The sequence below is a fragment of the Gobio gobio genome (genome assembly GCF_949357685.1).
Source record: "Gobio gobio genome assembly, chromosome: 7".
NCBI classification, from domain to species: domain Eukaryota; kingdom Metazoa; phylum Chordata; class Actinopteri; order Cypriniformes; family Gobionidae; genus Gobio; species Gobio gobio.
The window spans coordinates 11,047,286-11,060,368 of NC_137103.1; the positions used below are offsets into that span (position 1 = coordinate 11,047,286).

Here is a 13,083-nt window from a genome sequence, read left to right on the forward strand (position 1 = left end):
TGTTCTCCGGTCCCTGTTCGCTGGTCCCAGAGGTCATCCCACTGTGCTTCCGGTAGTGGCCACACTGTGGTTATGCCACAGAGGCGGTTTATGAACTCTCTGTGTTCTGTTAGGGCGTCGGGAGTTGCCCTTTGAGGGGTGGATATGTCACGTCTGTATAGGTTTTTCTCATGTTTCCATGTCTTTTATTTTGTATTTTTTTCATAGTTATGTTACCTTGTTCCACTCTTGTGGTCCTGCCATGTATGTCCGTAGTTCATGTGTCATCTTCTCATTGTATTGTTATCAGTTCTGTTATTTCATTGGTTCATGTTCATTAGCTACATCTTGTCATTGGTTGTTTGTTTTGGTCATGTGTTCCCCATAATTTTGTAGTTAACCATCATGTTAGACATTTTGTTTGTCATGTTTTGTTGCTGTAACCTGCTATTGGTGAGTCTTATGTTGTCATGCCAAGTCACGTCACATCAAGTCTGTTTATTTTGTATTTGGTTCACATTTGATTAAATTAAACTGTTCGTCAAACTAGCCTGCAGTGGATTATTAGTTACAGTTTCCTTGTTTATTTGCATATCTGAATGCATTGTAAAGTACCTGACTCTGTGAATTGGGAATCCAGTTTCACCGTCTCCAGAAGATGTTCCAGAATCTTCTCTGGAGTTCCTGACATCACAGTGTACCTGAAGAACAGGTCAAAGGTCACGGTTTGACATGTACTTTGAAATATAAAAGTTTATAGTTTTTCCATACTAGTCTTAAATCTCTTATGTAAAAAAAAAAATTCAAAAAAAAGAAGATAAAATGTACTTGAGAGGAGAAGAACTGGAGCTCCTGTTGTTACTTCTCTCCAAAACTAACACATCCTCCTCATGTTCCTTCAGACGGACTGTGTTTGCCTCCACATCCTGAATACACACCCAGATGAAATACAGTGAACAAGATTATTCATAACTAACCAAACTACATATATTTTTCTGATATCCTAACACAAATGACTGGTTAGGCACACAGGAAACGGATCACAACAGATAGAAATGATGTGTTTGTCACAAGTCCTCCACAATGTCACTTCTGTAAAGTATTGCTGTAATTCAGCATCATTACCAGTAGAGGGAGACTCATACTCAATTTACAGCAGGGGTTACAAACGTTTGTCAGTTGAACTCATGTGATCTAAATGACCAGTATTTACTTTTAAAAAGATAGATATTTTAAGTAACATCATATAATGAATACTACATTTAAAGACACTGTGCTGCTATATTTTATCAAAAGTATTTTTCTAGGTAATAATGGTTGAAATGTTCAGTAACTTGTATTCAAGACTTTAAGGTCTATACATTGATATAAATTGATTAGATAAAGTAATTGATAGAGTAAAATGCAATATTTGGATCTAATCACATTTTACGAACAAAAAAAAAGGGTACAGTCTGTTTTTGTAAATGGAATTGTCCTTAACCATTGCTATCTATTGGTTGCATCCATCATATACTCTAAATGATCCAGTGAAAACAGTGCTTTTCCCAGTTGCATCATGTTGTAACTTTGCAACTAATGACCCTAGAATGTGAAATCTCACTGTATTTGTTTAGATAGAAGGCATCCTGTTTCTGTCTATGCCAAAGACACTAACACCCACACCCTCACTATCAGACTGATCTTCCGCTCAAACGCTGCTCTGGCTTTCCTGAGCTGAGCTCTCTATTGTCACAGCGCTGGGAGAGAGATTCCCCTGTGCTGGTGATGGAGGGACGATTATACCACGCGCACACACACACACACACACACACACACACACACACAAATGCAGAGACAGCATGATAAAACAATTAGATGATAATTACATAGTCATTAGGCTAAAAGTGCACTAGCAAAACTTATGGAATTATGGGAATTATTTAGTGACTTTTAAATTTGAGCTTCTTTGTCTAGATTACTCTGGATATTCACTTTTGCATCCTGTGATGCTTTTAATGAATATTAAAAATAAAAATATCAACAGTAAATTATAAATAGTAAATTAAAAATAAAATAAAATACAATATTTGATGAAAACTTGATGAAAAAAATATAGAAATGTTGCGCTGACAACTAACTGAAATAAAATGTAAGTTGAAGTACTAAAATTACTAAAACGGAAATAAAAAATAAATCAATGCAAAATATAAACAAACAAAAAACTAAACTGATAATAAAACCTGAAAATATAAAGTAAAAGCTAAATATTAGTAAATACTAGTGTTGTAGTACCAGAGTCGAGTACCGGTCTTAAAGGTCCCATGACATGGCATTTTCTATTATTTTATAGTGTTTCCTGAGGTGTACTTATATTGTTAGTATGATTTTTACATCATAAAATGTCATAATTTAGAAATATAAGGCATTTTGTCTATACTGCTGTTTGCCCTGTGGCTGACTGCCCTGTTTCAAGAGGCGTGTCTGCTGTGAGACTTCAGTAAAAACGCCCACTGTTGTGATTGGCTGACATCTTTGCATTTGAAATGAGCGGAGGGGGCGTGGTTTAACGAGGTCTACGACGCACGAGCTGCTGCCAGAGAGACGGATGGACCTGAGTTCACTTCTCATCAGTTCTCTCAGCATGTCTCAGTTCAGGGTGAACTGTTGTAGTTACTAGAATATACTTCAGGTTATTCGTTTATTTCTAGTCGGAGGGGCTGTCACTCATGTCAGAAAGTTAGTAACTTTAGTAAATTATGGATCAGTGCTGACTCGAGACGCGAACCGTTTAGAGCGATTCAGTCCAATTTGGTGAACTGGTTCGGTTCACTAAAAAGAACCGATTCAAAAGAATGATTCGTTCGCGAACCGGACATCACGGAGACGGAGCGATTACTAACAAAGTTATTTATAGTAACTACTGAGTTATGAGAGCGCTGTCTGTCAGCGCGAGTTTATTGTGTTTGTATCTGAGAGTTCTGAATAAACACGAGTCCCAGTCACGCCGAGTCCGTCTTCATCATTATTACCAACTTTGTAACACATGCAATGTACCATTACAGCGAGATGAACGAGTTAGTAAGTTTGATTAAAGCATTATTTCTAGATATGTTCCAATCATATGAAAAGCGTCAGTGACGCGCATTGAGTAACTTACACAGCGCAAACAAAGACACAACAGCAGTAATCGAATGTAATCCAGTTTATTGTGGGGAAAGCTGGCTAGCCTAGCCGGATACTCTCACGCTTACCCCCCTTCTGCTTAATCTCACGCCGCGTTTGGTGCCTCCGCTGTGGGCCAGATGCAGTACTGGGGGTCGGGGATGTTGAAGGCCGAGCTTCGGCGTGTGTGAGGTTTCTCTCTAAAGATGTGGCTCTGCCGATGTTGAGCAGAAACTCCCGACTGTATGCACATTTAAGAACAGATAGACGCGACGAGGACGTACGAAAACACTGACTCACAAGATAGAAAACACGAAAACACCGTTCTGTCGGGAGAGAGAGAAGCCGCAGTGTGTGCACGAATAATAAATAATTAGCTACACATAAGAAATCACTGATCACAGATCAGAAGGAACTTAAAAAAGACTTCTGTTTTCATTTGTACATCCAAACACTGAGAAACTGCCAGCGTTCACTCGTTCACAAGCCGAGGACAATAATATAGCGTTTGCATGGGCGTGGCAGATTCTCTGGGTGGAGGAAAGGGAGGAAACCGTTCCTGCTTGGACGTCAAACCAGGAGACTTCAGGATTGGCTCGTCTGGCCTGTCATTTTCTCAAAGGCAGAGAAAGACAGCCAGAACTCGGTTTTACACCGATCAACATTTCTATCCACTTGGGGACAATATTCAGGCTAGGGGAACTCATATTAATGTTGAAAAACCTCATAAAATGAAAATTTCATGCCATGGGACCTTTAAGACATTTTTTTGAAGGTCTTGGTCTTGACTCGGTCTAGACCACATTTGTACTCGGTCTTGTCTTGGTTTCAGACTAAGAGGACTCCGGATTTAGTTTCAAGACCGGTCAAGACCACAACTGCTGGGATATCACTGAATTGCCAGGGCATTGCCTGATTTATTTGTTAACATCATTAATGTGATTGGATGTGAATTTCCTGCTTCAGATGCAATCAATAACTTATTTCTAATTTGATTTATTTATTGTGCCGATTCAGAAATTAATTAGGGATTGTGTCAAAAATGTCACCAAAAATGTATACAAAATTCAAGATATTGTTGCAAAAAGTTCTTGTATGAGATTTATACACAAATCTGGATTTATAACATGTGATGCAATATCACAAGAGCAAGAGAGCTGTTTTCACAGATTTGAGCATGACTGCAAACATGATATTGCTTTAACAAACATTCAATCATTCAAAAAAAAACTAAAATTATCCTCAACATTATTTATGCATTTGTAATTTATCAATTCAGATGCATCTTCTGTATCACCTCTGTAGCGCAAAGATGAATTTTGTTGTTAATGATTTCATTTGATTGGTAACAGCTCTATATAGTGTCTTATTCTAATTATATTTAATATGAGTCAGTTATAAGTCATATCTCAGGTGGTAACGTGGATCTCTATGAATTTAAGGAGTGCTGGTCTGGTCTTGACTCGGTCTCGTCCTGCCTTGGTCTTGGTCTTGTCTTGGTCTCAACCCCTCAAAGTCTTGGTCCTGTCTTGGTCTCAACCCCTCAAAGTCTTGGTCTCAACCCCTCAAAGTCTTGGTCTTGTCTTGGTCTCAACCCCTCAAAGTCTGGGTCCTGTCTTGGTCTCAACCCCTCAAAGTCTTGGTCCTGTCTTGGTCTCAACCCCTCAAAGTCTTGGTCCTGTCTTGGCCTCAACCCCTCAAAGTCTTGGTACTGTCTTGGTCTAAACCCCTCAAAGTCTTGGTCCTGTCTTGGTCTCAACCCCTCAAAGTCTTGGTCTCAACCCCTCAAAGTCTTGGTACTGTCTTGGTCTCAACCCCTCAAAGTCTTGGTCCTGTCTTGGCCTCAACCCCTCAAAGTCTTGGTACTGTCTTGGTCTAAACCCCTCAAAGTCTTGGTCCTGTCTTGGTCTCAACCCCTCAAAGTCTTGGTCTCAACCCCTCAAAGTATTGGTCCTGTCTTGGTCTCAACCCCTCAAAGTCTTGGTCTCAACCCCTCAAAGTCTTGGTCCTGTCTTTTTCCCACCCCCTCAAAGTCTTGGCCTCAACCCCTCAAAGTCTTGGTCTTGTCTTGGTCTCAACCCCTCAAAGTCTTGGTCCTGTCTTGGTCTCAACCCCTCAAAGTCTTGGTCTCAACCCCTCAAAGTCTTGGTCCTGTCTTGGCCTCAACCCCTAAAAGTCTTGGTACTGTCTTGGTCTCAACCCCTCAAAGTCTTGGTCCTGTCTTGGTCTCAACCCCTCAAAGTCTTGGTCTCAACCCCTCAAAGTCTTGGTCCTGTCTTGGTCTCAACCCCTCAAAGTCTTGGTCTCAACCTCTCAAAGTCTTGGTCTTGTCTTGGTCTCAACCCCTCAAAGTCTTGGTCCTGTCTTGGTCTCAACCCCTCAAGGTCTTGGTCTCAACCTCTCAAAGTCTTGGTCCTGTCTTGGTCTCAACCCCTCAAAGTCTTGGTCCTGTCTTGGTCTCAACCCCACAAAGTCTTGGTCCTGTCTTGGTCTCAACCCCTCAAAGTCTTGGTCCTGTCTTGGTCTCAACCCCTCAAAGTCTTGGTCCTGTCTTGGTCTCAACCCCTCAAAGTCTTGGTCCTGTCTTGGTCTCAACCCCTCAAAGTCTTGGTCCTGTCTTGGTCTCAACCCCTCAAAGTCTTGGTCCCAACCTCTCAAAGTCTTGGTCCTGTCTTGGTCTCAACCCCTCAAGGTCTTGGTCTCAACTTCTCAAAGTCTTGGTCCTGTCTTGGCCTCAACCCCTCAAAGTCTTGGTACTGTCTTGGTCTAAACCCCTCAAAGTCTTGGTCCTGTCTTGGTCTCAACCCCTCAAAGTCTTGGTCTCAACCCCTCAAAGTCTTGGTACTGTCTTGGTCTCAACCCCTCAAAGTCTTGGTCCTGTCTTGGCCTCAACCCCTCAAAGTCTTGGTACTGTCTTGGTCTAAACCCCTCAAAGTCTTGGTCCTGTCTTGGTCTCAACCCCTCAAAGTCTTGGTCTCAACCCCTCAAAGTATTGGTCCTGTCTTGGTCTCAACCCCTCAAAGTCTTGGTCTCAACCCCTCAAAGTCTTGGTCCTGTCTTTTTCCCACCCCCTCAAAGTCTTGGCCTCAACCCCTCAAAGTCTTGGTCTTGTCTTGGTCTCAACCCCTCAAAGTCTTGGTCCTGTCTTGGTCTCAACCCCTCAAAGTCTTGGTCTCAACCCCTCAAAGTCTTGGTCCTGTCTTGGCCTCAACCCCTAAAAGTCTTGGTACTGTCTTGGTCTCAACCCCTCAAAGTTTTGGTCCTGTCTTGGTCTCAACCCCTCAAAGTCTTGGTCTCAACCCCTCAAAGTCTTGGTCCTGTCTTGGTCTCAACCCCTCAAAGTCTTGGTCTCAACCTCTCAAAGTCTTGGTCTTGTCTTGGTCTCAACCCCTCAAAGTCTTGGTCCTGTCTTGGTCTCAACCCCTCAAGGTCTTGGTCTCAACCTCTCAAAGTCTTGGTCCTGTCTTGGTCTCAACCCCTCAAAGTCTTGGTCCTGTCTTGGTCTCAACCCCACAAAGTCTTGGTCCTGTCTTGGTCTCAACCCCTCAAAGTCTTGGTCCTGTCTTGGTCTCAACCCCTCAAAGTCTTGGTCCTGTCTTGGTCTCAACCCCTCAAAGTCTTGGTCCTGTCTTGGTCTCAACCCCTCAAAGTCTTGGTCTCAACCCCTCAAAGTCTTGGTCCCAACCTCTCAAAGTCTTGGTCCTGTCTTGGTCTCAACCCCTCAAGGTCTTGGTCTCAACTTCTCAAAGTCTTGGTCCTGTCTTGGTCTCAACCCCTCAAAGTCTTGGTCTTGTCTTGGTCTCAACCCCTCAAAGTCTTGGTCTCCACTTCTCAAAGTCTTGGTCCTGTCTTGGTCTCAACCCCTGAAAAGTCTTGGTCCTGTCTTGGTCTCAACCCCTCAAAGTCTTGGTCCTGTCTTGGTCTCAACACACATTGGTCTTGGTCTCGACTTGGTCTCAGATTAGGTGGTCTTGACTACAACACTAGTACATACTATAATAGTATATCATCATACTACGCAAATAATTTCAAACATTTAAGCATAACTGGTAGTGTATACACCAGTGGTAGTATGGAAGTACATTATATATCTATTATCATCACTGTACCGTATTAGCACTGCAGAACTGAATTTTGTGATTTTATAAAATACACTGTAAAAGTTGAAAATTCTTTGTTTTGTTTTTGATTTAAATAAAATAAGTTAATTTAGATCTTGCATCATTAGCAGTAGCATTTATTTTATTTTTATTTAAAAAAAAATGATTTAACATCAATGAATCAACTTAAATACACTAGGTTAGACCAACAAAACAAAATGTAAGTGTAACGATGGCAGGTTTTTACAGTGTAGAATATCTGACAAAGGCCGTTTTGTTTTGTTGTGGTTGTTAAGCGCACATAGTGAATAATGAGCCCTGACCCTGAGGATTCTGTTGAAGTCTTCCTTATCCACTCTCAGGAAGTGGCAGTTGTCCTCTCTCAGCACGATAGACGCTGCCCGGGGTGCGTCATTCACCAGAGCCAGCTTCCCGAAGTCATCTCCCTCATGTAACGTACAAACTACACCCTGCGAAGAGACATTCCATCTCAACAGCCTGCTGCCATCTCCCGACAGTTGTGAAAACATATTCTAGCTGTAATTGAATTTGCGCACACACACTTTCCTGGCACACTTTGCATGTACTGTAATTGGCTTGAGAGTCATTAGCAGGCCAGCATTATCACACATTAAACGCTTAATTAGTCTGTTGAATGTGAAGCATTAGTCGAGAATTACTAGTCTGACCTTCCCATAGATCACCACGTTAACGGAGCCCTTCAGAATGATGTACCATGACGTCCCCTCTTCCCCTTGATTAAACACTACGAACAAAAGAGATCAATAATTAACATGGAACTTGTCTGACTATAATAGCACAGAAAGATTTATCCCACCACAGATTAATCACATTCAGATTACCAGCAGACATTTAAATCTGTATGGTTTGACTGAATTTAATGAAGTTAGCACGTAGATGGTATGATCATTGACACTTACACACTGTGCCTGCTTTTGCATGCGACTCAAATATTAGAACACCAGCGAGTTCCCTCTTCACCTGAGGAGGAAAGAGAATACAAAAGACTCTACAATACTGATGAAACAAATGTCACCTCGTAATTATGAAGAAAATGAAACTCTGCTTTATTTGAAAGCAGATGATATTTTAAACAATGCACACATATTAAAGCTCAGCTTGCTTTTTTTATGCACAACTGTGTCATTCCAAACCCATTAAACTTGTTTCCCCCCCTCTGTGGAACACAAAAGGAAGAAGAGTGCTGAGAAACAGACCAAAATTAATATGAAAATCATACCTGTTCAATCTCATTCATGTGGCGTGTCAGGATACGCCACACGAGGTTTGATGTTTATGACATTGTTTGTTCTTGCAGATCTCATTACTGAAGTCAAACCTGGCTCAAAACGTACTTTTCAGTGAATAATGACTTTAATTTTAGTGTGTTTCTTCACACAACCTGACTTCAAAAGACTTATAGTATATATTAAACACTTCGAGAAGAACACATTTTAAAAAGAGCACTTACTGTGGAAATATACTTGAAAATAAAATATGCAGACTGAATGTAATGCTTTCAGACACTTAATTGCATGTTAATTAACAGGGTTCCTACGCATTTAACATTTTTAAATTCCATACTAACCTGCATATACACCGATCAGACAAAACATTATGACCACTGACAGGTGAAGTGAATAACACTGATTATCTCTTCATCACGGCACCTGTTAGTGGGTGGGATATATTAGGGAGCAAGTGAACATTTTGTGCAACAAAAATGGGCAACAAATGGGCAAGCGTAAGGATTTGAGCGAGTTTGACAAGGGCCAAATTGTGACGGCTAGACGACTGGGTCAGAGCATCTCCAAAACTGCAGCTCTTGTGGGATGTTCCCGGTCTGCAGTGGTCAGTGTCTATCAAAAGTGCTCCAGTGAAGGACCAGTGGTGAACCGGCCACAGGGTCATGGAGGACCAGTGGAGAACCGGCCACAGGGTCATGGAGGACCAGTGGTGAACCGGCGACAGGGTCATGGAGGACCAGTGGTGAACCGGCGACAGGGTCATGGAGGACCAGTGGTGAACCGGCGACAGGGTCATGGAGGACCAGTGGAGAACCGGCCACAGGGTCATGAAGGACCAGTGGAGAACCGGCCACAGGCTCATGGAGGACCAGTGGAGAACCGGCCACAGGCTCATGAAGGACCAGTGGTGAACCGGCCATAGGCTCATGGAGGACCAGTGGTGAACCGGCCACAGGCTCATGGAGGACCAGTGGAGAACCAGCCACAGGGTCATGGAGGACCAGTGGAGAACCGGCCACAGGCTCATGAAGGACCAGTGGTGAACCGGCCATAGGCTCATGGAGGACCAGTGGTGAACCGGCCACAGGGTCATGAAGGACCAGTGGAGAACCGGCCACAGGCTCATGGAGGACCAGTGGAGAACCGGCCACAGGCTCATGAAGGACCAGTGGTGAACCGGCGACAGGGTCATGGAGGACCAGTGGAGAACCAGCCACAGGGTCATGAAGGACCAGTGGTGAACCGGCCATAGGCTCATGGAGGACCAGTGGAGAACCGGCCACAGGCTCATGGAGGACCAGTGGAGAACCGGCCACAGGGTCATGAAGGACCAGTGGAGAACCGGCCACAGGGTCATGAAGGACCAGTGGAGAACCGGCGACAGGGTCATGGAGGACCAGTGGAGAACCGGCCACAGGCTCATGGAGGACCAGTGGAGAACCGGCCACAGGGTCATGAAGGACCAGTGGAGAACCAGCCACAGGGTCATGAAGGACCAGTGGAGAACCAGCCACAGGGTCATGGAGGACCAGTGGAGAACCGGCCACAGGCTCATGGAGGACCAGTGGAGAACCGGCCACAGGGTCATGAAGGACCAGTGGAGAACCGGCCACAGGGTCATGAAGGACCAGTGGAGAACCAGCCACAGGGTCATGAAGGACCAGTGGAGAACCGGCCACAGGGTCATGAAGGACCAGTGGAGAACCGGCCACAGGGTCATGAAGGACCAGTGGAGAACCAGCCACAGGGTCATGAAGGACCAGTGGAGAACCAGCCACAGGGTCATGGAGGACCAGTGGAGAACCGGCCACAGGCTCATGGAGGACCAGTGGAGAACCGGCCACAGGGTCATGGAAGACCAGTGGAGAACCGGCCACAGGGACATGGAGGACCAGTGGTGAACCAGCCACAGGCTCATGGAGGACCAGTGGAGAACCGGCCACAGGGTCATGAAGGACCAGTGGAGAACCGGCCACAGGGTCATGAAGGACCAGTGGAGAACCGGCCACAGGGTCATGAAGGACCAGTGGAGAACCGGCCACAGGGTCATGAAGGACCAGTGGAGAACCGGCCACAGGGTCATGGGCGGCTGAGGCTCATTGATGAACGTGTGGAGTGAAGGCTGGCCCGTGAGGTCCGATCAAACAGACGAGCTACTGGAGCTCAAACTGCTCAAGAAGTTAATGCTGGTTCTGATAGAAAGGTGTCAGAATACACAGAGCATCTCAGTTTGTTGTGTATGGGGCGGCACAGCCGCTGACCAGTGCCCATGCTGACCCCTGACCCCGCCCAAAGCACCAACAGTGGCACGAGAGCATCAGAACTGGACCACGGAGCAATGGAAGAAGGTGGCCTGGGGTCCGTTCTTTGTAAATAATAAAAATAGTATTTTAATGTTGTGTATAATACTATAGACACAGCCACTTGATTGAAGGATGTATTTGTGATAGAATAATTACTTTATAATGTTATTGCAGTCTTACACACATGCTGTACAGTTACTCTGAGCCGTGCATTCATTTCAGTGATGACAGATATTATGGGAGTGGCTTGATGCAGGGCAGGAGAAGCAGATAGCTTTGTCTTGACCCTTAAGAAACTTAAATAAATGCTGTCACATTACAAATCTGCTTCAAAATGAATTACAAATTAAATGAATTGCTAATTACAACTTTGAAAAAAAAAAAAATTGAAGTAAAGGGTGTACAAATACTATAAAATCGTGAAAATAAATAATTGGGAATCATGTTTAAAAAATAAATCTATTATAACTTTTATGTTGGTTTGGTCGTTTCCTTATAAAGGTCCAGAAATTTTTGTTTTTTTTGTTTTTTTGTTTTTTAATTTGTCAAGTTTTTTGCCAGGTGGCTTTTTTAATTATATGATGTCATTACGTTGCTGTCTTGCCGCCAGCCAATCGCTGCATTGCTGATCGTAATTTCGAGTATCGATACATCTGCCCTCTTCAGGGAACACAGGAACGTGCAGTAATCTTCGAAAACTTAATCCAGATATTTTAATCCAATCCTCAAATTCGTTTGAAGAACCAAATTAGCCAGAGATCAATTATCACGATTATAAGATCTGGGATCTGTCAAATCATCTCAGATGAAATAAGCGAGATACGAAGAACCGACCCCTGGTTTGATGAATCACGTGTTCTTCTACATCATGTGGATGGCCGGGTGTGTGTGCGTGGCTTAACTGGGGAACACATGGCACCAGGTGCACTATGGGAAGAAGGCAAGCCGGCGGAGGCAGTGATGCTTTGGGCAATGTTCTGCTGGGAAACCTTGGGTCCTGCCATCCATGTGGATGTTACTTTCACACTTATTTTTGGGGTTTTTTGTGTGCACAAAAAAGTATTCTCTGATCCACTGGAGTCACATGGACTATTTTAACGATGTCTTCACTACCTTTCTGGGCCTTGAAAGTTGCAATGACGTTGCTGCCTATGGATGGTTCAGAAACCTCTCAGAATTCATCAAAAATAACTTTTTTGTGTTTCAAAGATGAACGAAGGTCTTACAGGATTGGAACGACATGAGGGAGAGTAATTCATGACAGAATTTTTGGGTGAACTAAACCTTTAATCCTGCTCTGTAAATACACAGTTCAGTAATTTACAACTGCATTCTACAACCGAATTAACTCCCGAAAAATGCAGGTAGTGATATCCACATTTTTACACAGATTCTATGAAGTGTGCATGAAACCGAACTGACCAGCTTTTTGTTAATGATGTATCAGAGATGTGTCTCTCATCTGTACGTGCGGTGCAAGTAATCACAGGGAAAGCGTTCAAGCCTTGACTCATTTGTGTGAATTCGAAATGCTTTATGTTGAAAATAATTCCAAAATATTGCACCCCGCATCTGCTCACTTAATAACTCCATAAACTTTTTTATGGATCCTTTATGAGCCAAGCTTAAACAAGCACAAAAAAGCTTAAAGTAAGTGGACATGGCAACACTGCAAGAGTGTGCTCTGTGAAGCAGCCTACAGGCATCAACAACACGAGATTGTGACGAGATTTCTCATCGAGGTGAAAAGCTGTCTGCATCCCATAATGTAGTCAGCTGACTTGTTGCCTCGCTGCCCTATTAGGCAATGACTCACGAAACTGATTTCAGACAGACTTTTGAGGCAGTGTAACCGTTTAATGATCTACAGCAAAATAAAGCGATGTTTGGTGATAACTAAACAAATATTTAATTACTACATTAGTAATTTCTTGCTAGAAATGACATCAGAAGTGGAAAACGTTAGTCAGAAACTTACATTTACACACAAACTGACCACCAACCGCAACTTTCAGACCATATTTCTTTTTCTAGCTCAACTGTCACAGAATAGAACCCATTCGATTGTGGGATATCAAAGGCAGTGAAGGATACATCCTTGCTGCCTTCAAAACTCGATCAGATGAAGGTCTCTCTGGAGACAGGAAGTGAAGCTAACATTAGATTCGGACGTGCCTTGATGCCTTCCTGCTTTGAAATGTGTCCTCCGAAGGCAGCATTTTCCAGTTATCTGACGCAGCCACTGTCTTCCACGATATTGCTATGACGGAGTGTGAGGGTGGAGTTAGG

The 13,083-nt window shown here is 43.5% G+C and overlaps 1 protein-coding gene across 5 annotated transcripts in view; it reads right to left on the reverse strand.

Annotated features, from left to right (window-relative positions):
* The window catches only part of rapgef4a (Rap guanine nucleotide exchange factor 4a), a gene marked incomplete at its 5' end in the record, with an annotated part of 307,110 nt that overhangs the window by 27,784 nt on the left and 266,243 nt on the right, over positions 1 to 13,083 (reverse strand). For all 5 annotated transcript variants that reach the window (XM_079822462.1, XM_079822461.1, XM_079822458.1 and 2 more), the window contains 5 exons: positions 595 to 680; positions 808 to 905; positions 7,547 to 7,693; positions 7,913 to 7,989; positions 8,165 to 8,225. In XM_079822462.1, the coding sequence (XP_079678588.1) occupies positions 595 to 680; positions 808 to 905; positions 7,547 to 7,693; positions 7,913 to 7,989; positions 8,165 to 8,225 (469 nt within the window). The remainder of the gene's footprint in view (positions 1 to 594; positions 681 to 807; positions 906 to 7,546; positions 7,694 to 7,912; positions 7,990 to 8,164; positions 8,226 to 13,083) is intronic.